General features: G+C 47.4%; 1 protein-coding gene across 2 annotated transcripts in view; it reads left to right on the forward strand.

The window, feature by feature from the left end:
• The first annotated feature begins 850 nt into the window (after positions 1–850).
• The window catches only part of psma6a (proteasome 20S subunit alpha 6a), a 20,599-nt gene continuing 20,260 nt past the window's right edge, over positions 851–1,189 (forward strand). The window contains exon 1 of one of the 2 annotated variants that reach the window (XM_048599702.1): positions 851–1,017. Coding sequence is in view for 1 of the 2 variants with exons in the window: in XM_048599701.1 (XP_048455658.1) it covers positions 946–1,021 (76 nt within the window). In the remaining variant the exon portion in view is untranslated. Of the gene's footprint in view, positions 1,022–1,189 lie in introns of both variants that reach the window. The other variant, XM_048599701.1, reaches the window with a different exon arrangement.

Raw genomic sequence — 1,189 nt, forward strand, 5'->3', positions numbered from 1 at the left:
TGCTATTTGGTGATCTCTCTCTTTTCCAGATACTTGCACTTGCTTGCAGGAGGCATAGAGGAGTGACTTACAATGTGTAAAGTCTCTTTTGGCTAAAAGCAACATCTCACAGCAACTGGTTAAGAGAAACAAGCTGGCTTTCTTTAGGGTTTCTTTTACTATGGAGGAAAAAATGGCATCTTCCTTTCCAGAGGTTGAATAGCTTCTGCCCAGCACATTCACATCCTTCTGACAGCACATGGACTGTGCCTGTTAATAAAAAGATTGGTGTACTTGTCCCCTTGGGGTCTTCAGACCAGGTGTGTATTAACAATATCCAAAAAAGATGCAGTTTATTACACGATAGCAAAAGCACAAGTATTATTGACAATTTGGGCACAATTACAAAGACTATCAGGAGCCTGAGATGACATGTCTATCCTCACTGTGAGCTTGGGTTGAACCGCTCATTTTCCATCTGCTGCTGTGAGGAATAATCAGAATGAATGGAGCCTAATGCAGGCTTCAACATTAACCCTTTCTAAACCAGGCTTTTAACATGAAGAGAAAATGTTGGAAATACTCGGGTAATAGCTCAGGTCACTGATTTTACAAAATCACAGAGCATAAATGTGAACGCTATTTAGTACTTAGTATTTCGCGAATCCACAACATCTCACTCTCGAGGTGATTATATTATTTGCTGTGGGTGAAACTCTGAATATTCCCCTTCCCTGCACAGCCAAGACTTCAGGAATTTTCTGAAGAAGGGTCTCGGCCCGAAATGTCAGCCTTCCTGCTCCTCTGATGTTTGGCCTGCTGTATTCATCCAGCTCTACACCTTGTTATCTTCAGGAATACTGCCGGGTCAGAGGCCTATCACACCGGATATCCTGTCGGGCTGGGAGATCAGTTCCGGTTGTGGTGTTGCATGTTGTTGATCTCCGGTTTGGTTTCTTTGTCACAATGTCCCGGGGATCGAGCGCTGGCTTTGACCGTCACATCACCATTTTCTCCCCGGAGGGAAGGTTATACCAAGTAGGTGAGTGTGTGAGAGAGAGAGCGGCCTGGTACCGGCCACCAGCGCCGGCTCAGAACTGCTCCGTCATCCCGGGCCTAGCCTCCAGGCGGAGGAGGGCGGCCCGAATCATCCCTGGGTGGGAAGAGACAGAATAACCCCGTCACTGTGGGGGGTGGGGGGGGGAGGGGG

The sequence above is a fragment of the Rhincodon typus genome, chromosome 8 (assembly GCF_021869965.1).
Source record: "Rhincodon typus isolate 14 chromosome 8, sRhiTyp1.1, whole genome shotgun sequence".
Lineage (NCBI taxonomy): Eukaryota > Metazoa > Chordata > Chondrichthyes > Orectolobiformes > Rhincodontidae > Rhincodon > Rhincodon typus.